The sequence below is a fragment of the Eleutherodactylus coqui genome, chromosome 3 (genome assembly GCF_035609145.1).
Source record: "Eleutherodactylus coqui strain aEleCoq1 chromosome 3, aEleCoq1.hap1, whole genome shotgun sequence".
In the NCBI taxonomy this organism is placed as follows: domain Eukaryota; kingdom Metazoa; phylum Chordata; class Amphibia; order Anura; family Eleutherodactylidae; genus Eleutherodactylus; species Eleutherodactylus coqui.
In genome coordinates, this window is record NC_089839.1 from 85,197,473 (window position 1) to 85,211,714 (window position 14,242).

The 14,242-nt window shown below is 39.6% G+C and overlaps 1 protein-coding gene across 2 annotated transcripts in view; it reads left to right on the forward strand.

Annotated features, from left to right (window-relative positions):
- The window catches only part of SLC8A1 (solute carrier family 8 member A1), a 333,579-nt gene that overhangs the window by 215,154 nt on the left and 104,183 nt on the right, over positions 1–14,242 (forward strand). The window contains exon 3 of one of the 2 annotated variants that reach the window (XM_066595820.1): positions 7,015–7,121. In XM_066595820.1, the coding sequence (XP_066451917.1) occupies positions 7,015–7,121 (107 nt within the window). Of the gene's footprint in view, positions 1–7,014; positions 7,122–7,501; positions 7,606–14,242 lie in introns of both variants that reach the window. The other variant, XM_066595821.1, reaches the window with a different exon arrangement.

A 14,242-nucleotide genomic window follows, 5' to 3' on the forward strand; every position in this document is an offset into this window, starting at 1 on the left:
TGCATTTCCTCAGCGGAAAAGCGGCAAAAACCACAACATTACTCTATTTGTAAAATCTGATGCAGTTTTTATGTTATCCTTTGATCTCTATGGAGAAAATCCGCAGCAGATATAGACATGCGTTGGATTTCAAAACTGCAGCATTTTCCACATTTCATGCCTTTCCGCAGCAGAAAAAAGAAATCTGTGAGCCACAGATTTACCGCAGCATTTACTGCCTATGTGAAGGCAGCCTGAGGGTGTCTAAAAGTGTACAGTACATTCCATGTAGGATTTGACCATACGAAAGCAAACAAAATTGGGGGGGATTTATGCTGTGTCCCACCATTGTAATATATAACCAAGCACTCATAAACCCTTTGCAATCCAATTTTAGATTCAGGGTTTCCTAGGGGGCTTTCTCTTTCTTCCATTATACAATGGCGCCATCTACTGGCTAGAGCCAGTACTGCAGTATGGGACATGCTGGAGAGGCCCCCGATAACAGAGCGGACAGTAATCTACAGTAAGAATACCCTGCCAGATGTCTTCTGACATCAGAGCTGTACAGCCTTCAATTAGAATGTCTTTAGACGTCAGACAGTGGATTAGAAAGGGTTAATTATTTATCTGCTCAAAAACATATAATTTAATAAAGTGACCCTACGGTTTCAGGACAAAGTTCTGTCTGGGACAGGAGGGGGAGGGAAGGGAACATATTACCTGCCAGTTGTTCTTCTCTGCCACCCTCTGATCCGCTGCTTTCAGTCTTTGTTTTCCAAGACGGATGCAACAATTTTCTAACTACCTTATGCACACTGTGCACTACTCTCTGATTGGCCTGTGCTGATCACATGAGCAGCTTTGACCAATCAGATAACATGTATAGTGCATTAGTAGTCTAACACTAACAATGCACTGTAGAGACTAAGTAATCTAAGGATTGCTTTGGCCATCTTGAATGGCCATAAATTGGTCTCAGAACCAATGGATTGGAGGGCAGCAGAGAAAAACTGCTGTAGTTAACATACCTTCCCTATTGGGATAGAATCTGGTCCTGAAACCGAAGGGTTGCTTCAAAGGCAATCCATAGAGGTTGAGACATTTGGTTCTCTCATAAGTCTTCTTCAGACATCGGATCACATGTAGATGAAGATAAGTATGTCAAGAGCTTTATGCACAGCACTAAGTATTGCAACCACCAGTGTGGATTAGATGCTACCCATACTTATGTTATTACTTATGCAAATTTATGGGACTTTTTAGCTATCCATCAGCTCATAGCCACAATTTGCAGTGTACAGATGGTCCAAGATTAATAGGCATATGCCTTTTTAAACATTTGAGATATGTTCCTCCAGTGGGCTTCAGATTAAGGTCGGTGTAGGAAATTCTGGCCTAAATAACCCCCACCCGCTGTTATTTTATGGACATTAATGTAATAAATGTTCTTCAGAACCCACACTTGTGCAATTTCTTAAATTATCATATAATCTATTTTGATTTATCTATGATGAATACTTACTCATGTAAACTACAGCTCAACCTAAATATATTGTAGATTACATTGAAAATGGCCTCGATTTTTCAAGATGGAATCACGTTAATACTTTCACCTCTGCCCTGAAACTGTTTCATGTCATTGGGAATCTCTTCTCTTTTTATAATTGATATTGACTAACTTTGTTAATGTCCAGCCATATGGAATCAGTTAAGAAATGTAAAGTGGTTGTCTAACCCTGAAAAACACCTAATTTGAAGGCCTAGTAACTAAATCGCCCTTCATGTCTTCATTATAGACCAACGTATTACCTTTAGTTTGATGAATTGGATAAAGCCGATCAGCAGGCTTGAAGGACAAGAAAAAGCCATCATCGGATTACACTTGTTAATAGATAGGGCTTTCCATTTTTTCCATATACTCCTTGAACGATGACTATTTATCTTCTTTATAAATGGAAGATATGTTCTAAAAATCAACTGTAATTAGTTTGTTTGCTTTGCACGCATAGCGTGCCGCTGCTGCTCCTACTAAGGATGGATTGAGATATTTTGACTAATTATAGTAGCCAAGAATAGCAGATCTTATGCCTAAAGAATGAAATCCGTAAACAAAGTAATGCATATTGCTAGAGATGTCATTGATCTTGCTGCTAATGGTTTTGAGATGATGTACGGTTCTCCTAACCCTGTCAGATGCTGGTGGCCTGTGCCAGGATGTGCTCTTTCGTACACTCCAATTTTAGTTATCATTGCTTATAAATTTACTGAAAGCTACTTTGCCAGCTCGTCTCACAAACGTCATTTGCTTCTTACCTATTCATCTATTTGTATTCATTAAATTAGCCGCAGAAGTAAATAATGGCCATCACTATACATATTCATAGCTGTGCTTTGTTTGCCGAACTTTAAGTGGCTGCTCAGAATGTAGATGAATTCACGTTAAGCCTGAAGGACAAGACACTCTTTTCATAGGAAGATATTCAAAGGATATTATATAAGAGATGAGCAGCATATGGATTAAGCAGGAGAGTAAAGCTTCTTGCCTTCGATTACATGTAGTATCAGTGATTTTGAGGAAAAACATGTATTTTTGTCTTAAAACCAATCCTTGACAGTAGGATTTGCTCAAGGTTTCAATAACAGTATTATTCAGAATTCATCAACCATTCACAAATGGAAATTAGTATCTGAGGGCAAAGGATGTGATCGTGATATCGTATCATGATGGTCAACTTTATCAACTCCAGTAAAATGCTATTGTTGAGGTTGCAGTAAGGCTAAAAGTGAATGTCCACCTTTTATTACCATGTGTAATACCATCCTGTCTTGATTAAAGAGGTTTTCCAACATCTAGCTATTGATGACCAATCCTTGGAATTGGTCATTAATAGTTTATAGGTGAGGTTCTGAGTCTCATTTACTTCAGTGGCAACTCTAGTTGCATCCCATCCTGGGCCTCTGCCATGTTTATAGAGCTGTGTGTTTCTGGCAACATATTGGCTCTGCATGTCCCACCAATCAGCTATGGAAGAACAAACCTGAGGATAGCTCATCAATAGTTTAGAGTTCAAAAATCTCTTTAATTCTAAATCATTTTACTTTTTCTGAAACAAAGCTCTAAATTTCTTGCATAGACATAAAGTTTATACTAATGTAATAATAAAGAAGCCTGTTCTTGATGCAGTAATTAATACCAAAATTGCCCAAAGGGCAAGGACACCCCAGTTGAAAACCTTCATTAAAATCTAACTTTTATTGAGCTAAATTAAAATACTAAGAGATATAGGAATTAAAAATACAAACACCTGCGTAGTAACCCCAGACCCATGAGGACAACACTCCATTACTAGTAATCCCAGACTCTTGAGGATGCCACTACATTACTCATAACTAGAGATGAGCAAGCATACTCGCTAAGGCAAACTACTCGAGTGAGTAGTGCCTTATTCGAGTACCTGCCTGCTCGTCTCTAAAGAGGGGCGGGGAGGAACGGTGGGGAGATCTCTCTCTCACTCTCTCCCCCCTGCTCACTCCCACAACTCACCACTCTCCTCTGCCGACACCCGAATCTTTAGAGACGAGTGGGCAGATACTCACATAAGGCACTACTCACTCGAGTAGTTTGCCTTAGCGAGTATGCTCGCTCATCTCTATTCATAACCCTAGACCTCTGAAGGCGCCTCTAGATTACTAGTAACCTCAGACCCCTTAGGATGCAACTATGTTGGCAAAACATGTGGGGGGGGGGGGGGGGGAGTTCTACGTTTCTTTTACCTCAAAGATACAGACCTGGTGATATTATATAGGCAGAGTCATTAGTCTGCAGTAGTGACCTTCTTGATATCTTATATAGCTATTAGCTATTTAAGAGAGCTCTATAAAGCCCAGTATACAACAGATTGCAGCAGCACTGAATGATGTATATTATGTGTAGCTCAGCGCTCCCAGGTTTGCTAGGCAGGTATTTGTATTTTCAACTCCTTTGCCACTTAATATTATAATTTACTTCAAGAATAGTTCCATTTTAATGAGAGTATTTAACCCGGGTGCTTCTTGCCCTTTTGGTAATTTTGGTATTATCGATAATAAGCCCGGTGTAAACCCTGAGGCACTTTTTGGATACTTTATGGATGTTCTTGATGCAGGACTCTGAGGTATCGTCAAATAAATTAAACCCACTAAAGGCTTCTCTTGCTTTTACCAGCCATTTCCTCAGTGGATATACTTGTGGATGTGCTTAGCAAGCGTCTTTTGATTGGAGTGTGATGATAATGGCAAAAACGGTGACAGTACCATAACACAGTGATTACACATTCAGACTTGTGAGTTTATTGGAACATAATCTGGTTAATTACTGCGGAACTATAGCTGCTGTCTGGAGTTAAGGATCAAAATCAGAACAAAAAGACCTTTTGCCCCTCCCGCTTCTCCTTTTTAAATGATAACATAGTGGGTTGTTTATTGGCTACAACTGTATTAGGGAAGGGTGCCTGATGTACGTGATGTTTGAAACATAATGGGCAATAACAAAATAATTAGCCACTTTAATGCCTTAAATTGCTAGTTTTGTGTATTATCCGGAGAAATGCTGCCAGTTCAATTTGTTTCTTTCAATCCTCCCAGCTGTAGCTTCACTTATTGTTCTGTTGCCAAGTAGAAAAAGCCAACAGGAACAGCATGGATTGGACTATAGATTCCATCAGTCCAATGTGCTTAATTATTGTAGTTTTTAGATTTTTGAGAAAATTGCCGTTCTCTGTGTTGATGGCCTTCAGAGCTTTTGCTCCTATCATAGTATGTAGTAATAATTTCTAAGAATAATATACAGTGATTGCGGAAATAAGACAAAGACCTATGTGGCTGCTAAAGGGCATCTGGTCAGGCCCGTATGAGTAGTGGGCATCTGTGCTGGGATTCCCTCTCAACAGGCGCCAACAGATACGGAAAGAAGATAAGGGCAAAGAAGCACCAAACCCTCCTGTTGCAGGTGATTTGGGGATATGGTGGTGTTAACCAACATTAGATGGGGATCCATTTTCATTCCTGCTTTACTCTACCCATTGTCATGGGTACTCAAATCTGAGGGCTCAGTCACACGGGTGCATCCGGGCACTGATGCGCCCGTCTTGCTGCACAATAGGACGGCCGTACTGCAGGTACAGACGACTCTCTGCACCGCCGGAAGAAAGAACACATGACCAGCTCTATGCGGCAGACCACTGTCAGCTACTGATGACCATTCCATAGGATACCAAGTCCTGGTATTTCATCAGTGAAAAAATGGGCAGACAACCCCATTATAAGAGTCCCATAGAGTAAGAGAATGTTATAAGATCAGATTTAGTTGGTAGGGACACCAATGCAGAGGGAGCCATAAAAAGGATTGAATGGGAAGAGAGTAAACCTCAGGAATGTCCAACTAGACCCTCATAAAGGAACGACAACATAAATGTTGTGCTACTAATTGGGATATGGTTGCTGTTTGGTATTAAGCAAGAATTATTTGAAGGCATTTAACAAAAACAAACTCTGTTGGTTTATTCAGTGACAGCATTGAGTGATATTATTTGCAAAACTGAACTAAAGGTGCAGCAATGGGCCAGAGATATCCTAAGACCTCCTGGTGCTTCCATAAGACATAACATGATGTAATATGATCTACATTGTCTTATAAAGTGGTTCCTTAATGACAAATCACTGCAAAATGTTGTATTAGAATTAGAGATGAGCGAACCTACTCGTTTCGAGTAATTACTCGATCGAGCACCGCGATTTTCGAGTACTTCCGTACTCGGGTGAAAAGATTCGGTGGGGCGCTGGGGGGCGGGGGAGGCGTGGCGGAGCGGGGGGTAGCAGCGGGGAACAGGAGGGAGCCCTCTCTCTCTCCCTCTACCCCCCACTCCCCGCTGCAAGCCCCCACTCACCCATGGTGCCCCCCAAATCTTTTCGCCCGAGTACGGAAGTACTCGAAAATCGCGGCGCTCGGGCGAAAAAGGGGTGTGGCCGAGTAGGTTCGCTCATCTCTAATTAGAATCCATCATGGAATACATTGTTGAAATTCTAGGATGCTGTTGACATCCATTGACCATGCTAAAGGTGCATTCACTCTTCCAAGATTTTAATGTTCTAAAAGTTCCTTCCACCATATGAGCAGGTAATTTTGTGTCAATCAAGTGTCTTGGTTAAATATAATTTGGAACATTTCATAAAGCTAGCTTTAGTGGGTTATGATTACAACTTTATATATATAGTGTATCACAAAGCATTTTGGGCTTCCACTTTTGTGCTTTAGCCTTTATAAATGTGATATGGGCACACATGTAATTGCTATACAGTTACAGACTCTTTTAGGATGATTATACTGTCATTGTAACCATAATGACTTGATGGAGCTCTTCTCAAGAAAGCTCGAACCCTACTGATGAAGACCTCTCTGAAATTATAGTTGACAGTGTGCACTGTGAATGTTTTTCTATGGCTGTTTGCTCATAAAATCAAAGCATCTGTGAAACATAGGGGCACTTAACCTTTTTAATGAGGGACACAAATAATGCCAGCGATTTGGCTTTTTAACCCTTGCCTGTACAATCGTGGAGATGTCCATCCACTGAGCTAATTTAAAGTGTTTCTATAGGTTAGGAGCCAGTGCTTAAGACATGGCCCTAACTCCAGACATTATCATTATCCACATCATACTACTTTTTGTGTCCCAATTAGGTTAAGAACTTCTGATTTAACATGTTTTGCTTCTATTACATAAAAGAACTGTATGTTTCCTTTTGTTATTCTATAAAACAACATTTCATTTCAGGACTTTGAAGGACTCTATAAAGAATATTAATGTCATATTTCACTGGTTTAGTTTAGGCTCCTGATTCCTAGTTGTTTATCTTGTTTTTCGACTGTCCCTATTCTATATTCCTGCCTTTACGTAGCCCTGCATTCTGAAAACTTTTGCCTAGTTGACTTTCTGCTTCTCTTTTGTTCTATGCTTCTTCTCTTCAATCTTTCCTTTTTCCTCTCTTCTTGCAGCAAAACCATATCAGTGAAAATAATTGATGATGAGGAATATGAGAAAAACAAGACCTTCTTCCTTGAGATTGGGGAACCTCGTCTGGTGGAGATGAGTGAGAAGAAAGGTGGGGGATCTGCTTTAAGGCTGAACCCTAACTACCGTAGTAATATGTTTGACTTACCACACTTGGATGGCTAAATCAATCCATTGTCTTATATGCACATGTCCACATACGTATTTCCACAAGGGGCTTTTAGTTGTAAAGGAACTTATTACCTTGGCAAGTCACTTTAAGTAGATTTATTATGCACTTTATTTCAGGAGGTTGCATATTTTAAGAATTTATTTGCTCAATTTGTAGTCTTTTGCCCCTCGAAATACTTACTTGGAGGTGTGCTTGTTTCTCTACTCATAACCTCATAATAACCTTCAGGCTTAGATCAATGTTAAAGCATGTGTGTGAGACTGCAAACATCCATTTCCCTTTGTCTTGTGTCCCCACAGGAAGTACATTACCCTTATAATACTTGACAGAGAGGAGTATGACAAAGAGTCCTATTTCAACCTTGTGCTTGAAGAACCAATCTGGATACGAGGAGGAATGAAAGGTGTGAGAGTATAATAAAACAAACCGAGCAGCTAAGAAAAACCTCTTTCTCCTGTTTGTAATTCCCTACTCTCACAACTTGCTCTCTCTCCTCTTGCTTGGCATCTGAACTCTGTGCAATGCTTTCTGTACAGCCTAGCCAGCTCTTTGTTGATACTCTTGGATATCTCTCTAAGTAAACTTGACTTATTCTATACTTTAGAGTGTCTTGCGGATTGAGGCAATCCCAGGGTTAACAAAAACCAAGAAAGCTGACTGCTGTGTTAGCCCCTATCTGTAAAGGGGGATTTTCTTAGTCATCTCTTCCCTCCTTCTATTCACTCCCACCTTTACAACTGCCATGTATAAGTATATAATTGCACAGATGCCATCTTATTCTTGAACAGACCCATATTAAGTAATCAAGTCAAAGTAGTAAACCTTCTGCCATATATATCCCCCGGGCTCTTTGCTAGCAAAACCTCCCTTCCACATCCTATAAATAGATAGCCTGCAGTCGTCTGCTGCTACGTATTTCAATTCATGTATTTTGCAGTTTGGAGTTAGTACAAAGTAAATAGCAGTGGTTATTGCTGGCTTCAACCAGTCATAACCAAACTGTAGAAATAAGCAATAAAGGCAATTCATTAAATTAGTGGGGATTTAAAATGAAGGTCCATGACCACATATCATAACATTTCTGCCCAAGTTTACAATTTCCATGTGATCACCTATACTTATGCATCAATGGGCTGTTTGCATAATGCATGGATGCTCTTGTCTTCTAAAATGAGAACTGCTTGTTGAAGTGGCACTCTGCTCTGGCTGAAAAAGGGGGACTCTCAGTCAACCCCCCCACATTAGGTCCATATTACCCAATAGAGCTATCCTAAAGAGGTTGTCTTATAATGCTAGGGATGCCCCCTTCTACGAACTAGAACAGAAAGCCATTCTGCAAGAAATGCTTCAGTTCTGGGTGAACTCAAGTCATCCTTGTATTCCCACTGCAAAGGAAATGCATGGCTACTTCTCTGCAAAATGTAGCAGTTTGTCAGGGGTGCAGGTTGCATTCGGGTTGTCTGATCAGACCAACCCCTTCCACTTGCAGATGATAATATTAGATAAAGTGTATCTCTAGTTATAAAAAAACTTTTCTAATATCATATAGCGATGTCAGAAGTTCTCATTGGTGGGATCCAATGACTTGTTAGTACACTCGGCTTTAGCACTCTTAAGCTTCCAATGGGCTAATTTGGGTTGAAGTTGGGCCTTACAGCCTAAGGCCTGGCTTCGCCTCTCTGCAATGAAACAAACATGAGTTTAAGGAGCAAGTCGTTCTGTTAAATGTGATGTCCTTACATCCTACGGAGGTGCTACCAATCAGAACGGGTCTCATTGAAATATTCCATAACTATTTTAAGCATCAACTTGTCCTTGGATGCATAGGAGCAGCAGTCCAATTATTCAGGAGGTATGTCTAGTAGTCATATAGGCCATGGTGAGCCATTTTACAAGGGTCATACGAACAGCAAGATTGTCCCCCCACCCCAACTCCCAAAGACATAGTTATTGTAAACTTTTACTAATAAGGGCATGCATGTGCTTCATTAATAATAACATACATTACAGATGCTACCTAAAATAAAACATACTAATTCCATTGCTTATAATCCAGTATCTTGCATGTAAGTTTGATAAGTTACCACAGATATGTGAAGTTGCATGAAATGAAATTTTAAAAGTTAATGAACATTTCAAAGAATATAAAAATTAAATACAAAATAAACTTTCATCATTTTAATGTTCCACTCAGTGAGCCTTTACCTTAAACTGATCTGGCTTCGTTTCTATGAGGTGTATAATTATGTATCCAGAGGATTAGGTTCTTTTGGCCAAGTCATTAGTTTTCGTAATTAAGTCTAATGTGGATATGTCAAAAGCAGTGAAATAAACTTTAATATTCGTTAATAATTGAAGCGGACTTCCACCTTAGCTTTTACCCACCAAAAATGAAAAATTAAGCGGCTTGCATATCTCTATGAAACATATGAATTTCTGGAACTTTGGGTAGGATGCAAACACTTCTTAATTAGTGAACATGCATAGTAATTATAGCAATCATTGCCGAAATATAATGCCAAAAGAAACTTGGCTATGTGATAAAACACACCAGGTTGCTCATTTGCATTATAACCCTATGATAATTTTAGATCACTACACTGCCTTCTAAGATGTTACTTAATTAGACCCTTGTGGTGTTATTGTATATAGTCAACTACGTAGTGCATTGTTTGGCAGGATTTCAATTAATAGTTGTTAATAAGAGAAATATGTTTTATAAATGGACTGATTTCTTGCTGTGCATCATTGTGCAGTACCTTAAATGGACTCAATACACAGAAAAATCCTATATAACATTAAATTTTAGGAATTTCACCTGAAAAATATGGGGCCATATCCAAATGAGGGGCCTAATGTGGCACAGAGTGTTAAGCTCTCACTCACGACCTGAAGGTTGTGAGTTCAATCCCTGCACAATTCAGATAGCTGGCTCAAGGTTGACTCAGCCTTCTATCCTGAAGGTTGTGAGTTCAATCCCCGCACAATTCAAATAGCCGGCTCAAGGTTGACTCAGCCTTCTATCCTTCTGAAGTCGGTAAGATAAGTACCCAGCTTGCTGGGGGGTAATAAATAAAAAAATAACCTAAAATAAATTAAAAAATAGCCTAAAAAATAAGTTGGCGCTATACAAATAACAAGTCCCTTTCCCCTTGTAATATTGAGCAAAATATCTTTCTTGAATGAGGAAATCTTTATAATTAAATAACACATATACTAAATCAAATGCTTAATAGTAGATGATTATTTGTTAGCATGAAATCTATTATTTTCAAGTAGTACTCAGCTATAACCCTGCTTCTGTGGGGCCACACTGTACCCCCATATGTCTCTACAATATCTTGTCTGTTGGATCCTATATGGCATGCTACATTTTTTGCCATATAGTGGAGATACTCTCCGTAATTAGCACTGCTTCTAGTCAAGAATAACCTGTAATATAGTGCCACATAGAACTTCCTATGGCGATACATAGACTGCGCCATTTGATCAGTTACAAAAATGCCAGAATTGAAAGCATAATTTTCATAGAAACATGGAAAAGTAAAGCAGCTGTTTGAACACTTAGGTTAAGTACAACAGTCAATCATTTTCTATAATCTACGCGTCAAGGCGGCCAACCGGGTGAAAATCCTCAGCCAGCATGGAAATGCTTCCTATGCCCTTCATAACTGATGATCCTGCCCGCAAAATGACTGCTTCTGAGTGTCCCTTCTTCCTTCTGTAGACATCTTCTCCATTATCACTATTCATTTGTGTTTCTTATCCTTTGTCTGTCTTCTATGTGTTCTCTTCACAGCCCTGTTGTTGAATGAGCTTGGTAAGCATTTCATTTCCTTCGTTCCCGCCTTTTCAATTTCCTTGTCTTTCTTAAAATGATGCTTTGCCCTCCTATTTTTTTGCTGTTTCCCTTTATATAATTATTTGATGTGATTTATATTTTATTTTGTGATATGCCTGCGGTGGTCGAGGAGATGGTACAGTAAGATAAGATGTATAAATAGAGTAGGTGTTCATGCAAATCTACTCATGCAAATTAGCAGATAATAAAGGCATACATGAAATCTCTGATGAAAACTAAGCCGTTTGTTCACTAAACATAGATTTACAGTCATGCTGTGATTAAGGATCTTGGCAGAGTTGGTAATGGGACAGTTGTAGTCCACAAATCCATTTCAATCAACAGGCTCGGCCCTAGGGACCATAAATTGTCATCCTACAGTATCCAACATTTCCAAGCCAACACTGTCCTCATAGACCACTAACAGTCCAGGAACTAGTAATTAGTATTTTCTCTTCAAACAAGGATTTCCCTTATCCTAGATCATTAATTGCCTAAAGGGCTTTGTCAAACAATACAAATGTACACTTTCGCATCTCGTTATATTGGTTTGTGAAAGGGCAACTAAGGTGCAATGTGAACATGAGAACTGCATGCCATAGCTGCTATCAATTGGGTCACTATGTATGTTTTTAATTAACATTTTTTCAATTATTTTTAATTAGACCTACTAGTTTTATACCCCTGTCACATTCAATAAATGCTATAATTAAATATCTGACCTAGACAACAATTACTGGAATAGTTTAAGTTATATAAGTAAGGAAGCTTTACAGTGGAATTTAAAACGATTTTCAAGATTTGCTGCTCTATCCAATTTAGAGCAAAAAAAAAACTTCCAGAAATGTAAAGGTATTGTTCGGGTTTAGAAAAACATGGTTGCTGACTTCTAAAAGCAGTGTCCCTCCAGTCTATGGTTGTGTGGTATTACTGATCAGCTCTAACTCAATCTTTTCTCCTTAGGGAGAGCACCTAGATGGTGAGTGAGGAGACTCAAATGGCCATGCATGCTCCTCTGGGTAATATGCAAATAAGGGAGATGGAATGAAACCTCCACAGTGCCACCTATTGAAAGGCAGCATTCCTTCAAGCCAAAATCAGACTTTTTATACAAGACTTGTACATGGAGTCTGGCTTTGCTTTTAATTCCTGGTCGTTGTTACAAGGCTTGTATTAATAGTCTTACTTTGCTGAAGGAATGCTGCCTTCCAATAAGTGGCACTGTAGAGGTTTCCTTCAATCTCCCTTATTTGATCAGCTCTATTCACTTCAGTGGAGCTGAGCTACAATACCAAACACAACCCAAGGGCAAGTGCAATGCCGTTTTTGGAAGACAATTGCCATGTATTTCTAAACCTGAACAATCCCTTTAACCCTGATAGATCTACTTTAGGCTGCATTCAGACGAACGTATATCGGCTCGGTTTTCACGCCGAGCCGATATACGTTGTCCTCGTGTGCAGGGGGGGAGGATGGAAGAGCCAGGAGCAGGAACTGAGCTCCCGCCCCCTCTCTGCCTCCTCTCCGCTCCTCTGCACTATTTGCAATAGGGAGAGGCGGGGCTAATTCTCGCAACCTAGCCCCGCCCCTGGCCCGCCTCTCCCCATTGCAGATAGTGCAGAGGGGCGGAGAGGGGGCGGGAGCTCAGTTCCTGCTCCTGGCTCTTCCATCCTCCCCCCCCCTGCACACGAGGACAACGTATATCGGCTCGGCGTGAAAACCGAGCCGATATACGTTCGTCTGAATGCAGCCTTACACTGTGGGTATCATGGAGATGAACCTAATTAGAGAATGTAAACTAAAAATATGCAGGTATAATGAGGAGGGTGCAGTATCTGGCATATCATCAGTTCTTCGAAATGAAGCCAACAAGAGGACTGTAGACAAAGAGGTGGCATCCGGTTGATGAACAAGCAGTACTTACTCTAGTGTCTCCTCATCTTCAGAAAGGAGAGGTAGTTAACAACCACAGCTTAATGATTAATGAATCTATGAAATGTACAAAAATACAGCTATGCTATCATATTCATTACTTGAAGGGAACCTATCACATCCCTATTATAAACTATGGTGCTGTTAGAGGACATGGCCATGAACCAGTTTTTTACCCTATTCCATATTTTTATGATTTTACTCCACAATGAGCATCTTTGGTAAAAGAAAAAAATCCTTGATATCCCCTTCAGATCAAGGCAGCAATTAGTTAAAAAATAAAGAGTTAAGTTGTCCTATTTAATGATGACAGCAACTATATACTTTACTTCAACTTAATTAAAATGTTACCCCTTAGAAAACAACACAGGTGAGACTAATATATAATGCAGGCATTTCTGTACTCAAAAGAGCATATTCCAGGCAAGATGGCAGCGAGTGTTCGATTCTCCTGCAGCACCACAACAGGGGAAATTAGGTATTACACAGTTATTATTTAAATGAATGGACTATCCAACCAATGCTGGGTCCACCAGGGTGAGAGACACTCTGTATTGGCCCTCCGGGATTTCCCATCTATTGACGTAGAGTTTTGCAATAGGAAACTCATTAAAGTATAGAACCACTTTAAAGTCTTGCAGCCATGTTACGCTAATGAAACCTGATTACACTTGCTTTCTATCAATCACAAAGAGGCTATATAGTCAACTAATCAAAAATCAACAGTGCTACTCATGGCAACTTAATGCTTTTTAACCTTCCCCTCTTCAACAACCAATTTCTTTTCATTTTTTCCTAAATGCCCATTATATGGTCAATTAGCCCAGTTGCCACGATTAATCTGTGTTTACACTTCCTCTCATTTGTGTTTTAGTAATATCCCCAATGAGGCGACTTCATTATTTCCTTCTTCATAATATGTTTCTGCCCTAGTCTCTTGTTACATAGATAGTAACTGCTCCTACTCTTTCATTCTTCCCAAAGCCATTTGGAATAAATTGCTCATAATCTGGCCTCTAAAAAGTTAACTCTGCCCATAAAGTAATTTGCAAACCACAAAGATATCATAAAACGACAGCAAATACTGTGCAGTGTGTCCGATTCTAACATTAGGAACATCAAAAGTGTAATTTCTTTGGACCCAAGGGCTCTCCAGATAATACCATTGTAATTTGCATGATATCATAGAAATCTGTATAAATGAAGTCTAGCAAGTGAACACTTATGGAAGTTGGATATAACACAGCACGACTAGTAAATAGCCAAA